Source organism: Loxodonta africana, chromosome 3 (genome assembly GCF_030014295.1).
Source record: "Loxodonta africana isolate mLoxAfr1 chromosome 3, mLoxAfr1.hap2, whole genome shotgun sequence".
Lineage (NCBI taxonomy): Eukaryota > Metazoa > Chordata > Mammalia > Proboscidea > Elephantidae > Loxodonta > Loxodonta africana.
Genome location: NC_087344.1, coordinates 63,830,924 through 63,833,672, shown reverse-complemented (window position 1 = coordinate 63,833,672; position 2,749 = coordinate 63,830,924). Strand labels below are relative to the sequence as shown.

Sequence of the window (2,749 nt, the reverse complement as noted above, 5' to 3'; positions counted from 1 at the left end):
GAGTGATGATAACAGCTCTTGTCATTCAGCTCTCACAGTGTGGCAGGCTCTGGCTGAGCATACCCCATGTACTATTCATGCCTACAGCCACCCTGTGAGGTGGGTCTTTCATGCCCCATTTCACAGATGAGAAAACTGAGGCTGAGGACAGGAACTTGCAGCCCTGGTCTTTAGACCTTTCCTTAGAAAGGGCTGAGCTCTGAGACTGCAAATCCAGGAGGCCTGACAGTGTCAGTGTGCTGTTTGTTAACCCTTAGGACACACTGCCATTTACCACCACCACCACCACCCCCCCCCCCCCCCCGCCCAGAGAGGGCCAAACACTCCCCATCCTACCAGGAGTCTGAGTTGGCACTGTTTTAACCCTTTCCCTCCCCAAGTCAACACTGGCATGGGCCTGGGTTTTGCTTCCTCCTGGGGGGTCTAGGGCTCTGGGTGTTGTGGATGAAGCGGACACCCCCCCAGTCTTCCTCCAGCTTGATGACCCCCTGCTGCAGGGCCTGCTGGATGGCATCGGTGAGGGTGTTGAAGGCCAGGTCCACATTGCTGTTGTTTCTGGCTGAGGTCTCCACAAAGGCCATACCCAGGGAGGTGGCCAGTTCCTCTGCCTCTTGGGCGGAGACACAACGGCTGCTCTGCAGGTCACTCTTGTGGCCAACCAGCAGGAAGACTGCCTTGTCAGGGCCCTGGGTGGCCATGACCTCCTGGTGCCAGTCTTGGATGTGTTCAAAAGACTTCCTGTTTGTCATGTCAAAGACCAGCAGGACACCCACCACATTCCGGTAAAAGGACCTGGTGATGCACCTGGTAGGGAGAGGGAGGTGAGTTGGGACATCTCCAGAGTCAGGACCTCCTCACCTGAGATCCACTGAATCTTCTCATTGCCCCCCACCCCTGGCCCCATTATAGCTCATTTCACACAGCCCTGTGATCTCTGTTCTGTTTCTGTGTCTCTCCCAGGAGACTGGGTGCTCCCCAGATAAGGAGCAAGCTTGGTTCACATATTCTTCTCACCATTCAGATTTTGGATCCTTGTTTCCCCATTCTCCTACTCAACCTTCAAGCCCCAACTCAAATACCTCTTGCTTTGACATCTCCTGACACATCCCTCTCTGTACTCCTGTAGGCTGTCAGTATCCAGGTCATTCAAATCTCTGCACTTCAACGTCTGAGTCCAGCTCCCCCAGGGCTGAATGTTCCTCTGCAGTGGGCATGACCCAGAGCTTTGTGGGATGAACGACTGGAGTGAGGGAGGGTTTGGACCAGCGGACTCAGACCCAGGGCAGGGACCCCCTGAACACTTGGGTAGCACTGGGGCTGGCACCTCTGAGGGGCCTCCGGACAGGCACTGGTCCTCCCCCCGCTCAAGTGATGTACCCTCTCCGCCTGGCCCGTTTCCCTGCCCCCTCAGCCCGCACCTGTAGCGCTCGTGGCCCGCGGTGTCCCAGAGCTGCAGCTTGATGCGCGGCCCGGCCTGAAGCTGCAGCGCGCGGCTGTAGAACTCGACGCCCACCGTGGGCGCCGCCTCGGACTCCGGCTCGGGCTCGCGGGCCCCCGGCGTGCCCGCCACGTAGCGCCGCAGCAGCGACGTCTTGCCCACGGCTGCGTCCCCCAGCAGCGCGATCCGAAACTGGTACCGGCAGCCCCCGGCCTCCATGGCCCTCTCGTCTGTTCCCATCCGGCGCGCGACTGTTTGCCCGGCTCCGCCCTGTCCGGAGGGCCTTCCTCCAGGACGCGGGTCCAGCGCAGGGTCGACACCGCCCAGCCACCGGCCGACCGCGAGCTGCCAGACCCCATCCGGGACTCCGACTCCGAAGTCAGGGACATGCCCAGCATGGAGGGGGAGGACCCGACCTCGAGGAGCGGGACCAGGTGGAAGCCCCTGGGCAAGTCACATCCCCACTCTGCGCCTCCGTTTCCTACCCTGTAAAATGGAGATGAAAGTAACCCGAACCCCACTGGCTGAAGGGATTAAACTAGGTAATGTAATGTGGGGAGAAGTAGGGAGAAGGGCTAACCAAGCATGCACTCTCTTAAGAGACTAACTGCTAGAGCATTTACTCACTCATTCGTTCGTTCATTTATTCATTCACTGGGGTGGCTTCTCTCCCCAGCACCAAGTTGGTTACCCAGTTTGATCCCTGCTGTTGGGCCTGGGGACGCCAAATGGAAAGTGGGTGGTTTGCAGTTGCTCCCTCCCCACTGGCAAATTAAAAATAACCAAACCCGTAGCCATCGAGTCGAGTTTGACTCATAGCCACCCTATAGAACAGAGTAGAACAGTCCCGTAGGGTGTCCAAGAAGCAGCTGGTGTATTCGAACCGCAGACCTTTTGGTTAACAGCCATAGCTCTTAACCACCAAGCTACCAGGGCTCCAAATTAAAAATAAGAGGTTTTAATTCTTCGTGTTGAAAATAAAGGAAGAGATTCGCCCTACCCCCTTTTCCTTCAGAATTCACTCAGAAAACGTAAATTCTTTCTCTAGCTCCTTGAAAAGTATGTAAATCTAGGATATTTCATCCAGAACCTGGGCACAGTCTTTTGAAATGTAATCATCAAGGAAGACCACGTCCCTACCTCCCAGTTTCCTGGAGGAAAATTAGCATAATTTCATCTCTAGTAGGCGCAGTGGTTAAGCCTTAGGCTGCTAACCAGAGGCCAGAGGTTCAAACCCACCAACCGATCCATGGGAGGAAGATGTGGCAGTCTGCTTCTGTACAGATTACAGCCTTGGAAACCCCATGGGGC

The 2,749-nt window shown here is 56.2% G+C and overlaps 1 protein-coding gene across 1 annotated transcript; it reads right to left on the bottom strand.

Annotated features, from left to right (window-relative positions):
• Window positions 1-347: 347 nt before the first annotated feature.
• Window positions 348-1,657, bottom strand: RAB42 (RAB42, member RAS oncogene family). Its single transcript, XM_023554292.2, has 2 exons — window positions 1,419-1,657; window positions 348-804 (listed from the first exon to the last, which is right to left on the bottom strand). Exons 1-2 carry the CDS (start codon window positions 1,655-1,657, stop codon window positions 381-383), a joined length of 663 nt encoding a protein of 220 aa, XP_023410060.2. The 3' UTR covers window positions 348-380.
• Window positions 1,658-2,749: the final 1,092 nt, after the last annotated feature.

Coding starts and splice junctions, on each gene's coding strand:
- RAB42 (XM_023554292.2), bottom strand. CDS start 1,657: ATGGAGGCCGGGGGCTGCCGGTACCAGTTTCGGATCGCGCTGCTGGGG. Junction 805..1,418: donor GCGGGCCACGAGCGCTACAG/GTGCGGGCTGAG, acceptor TCTCCCTACCAG/GTGCATCACCAGGTCCTTTT.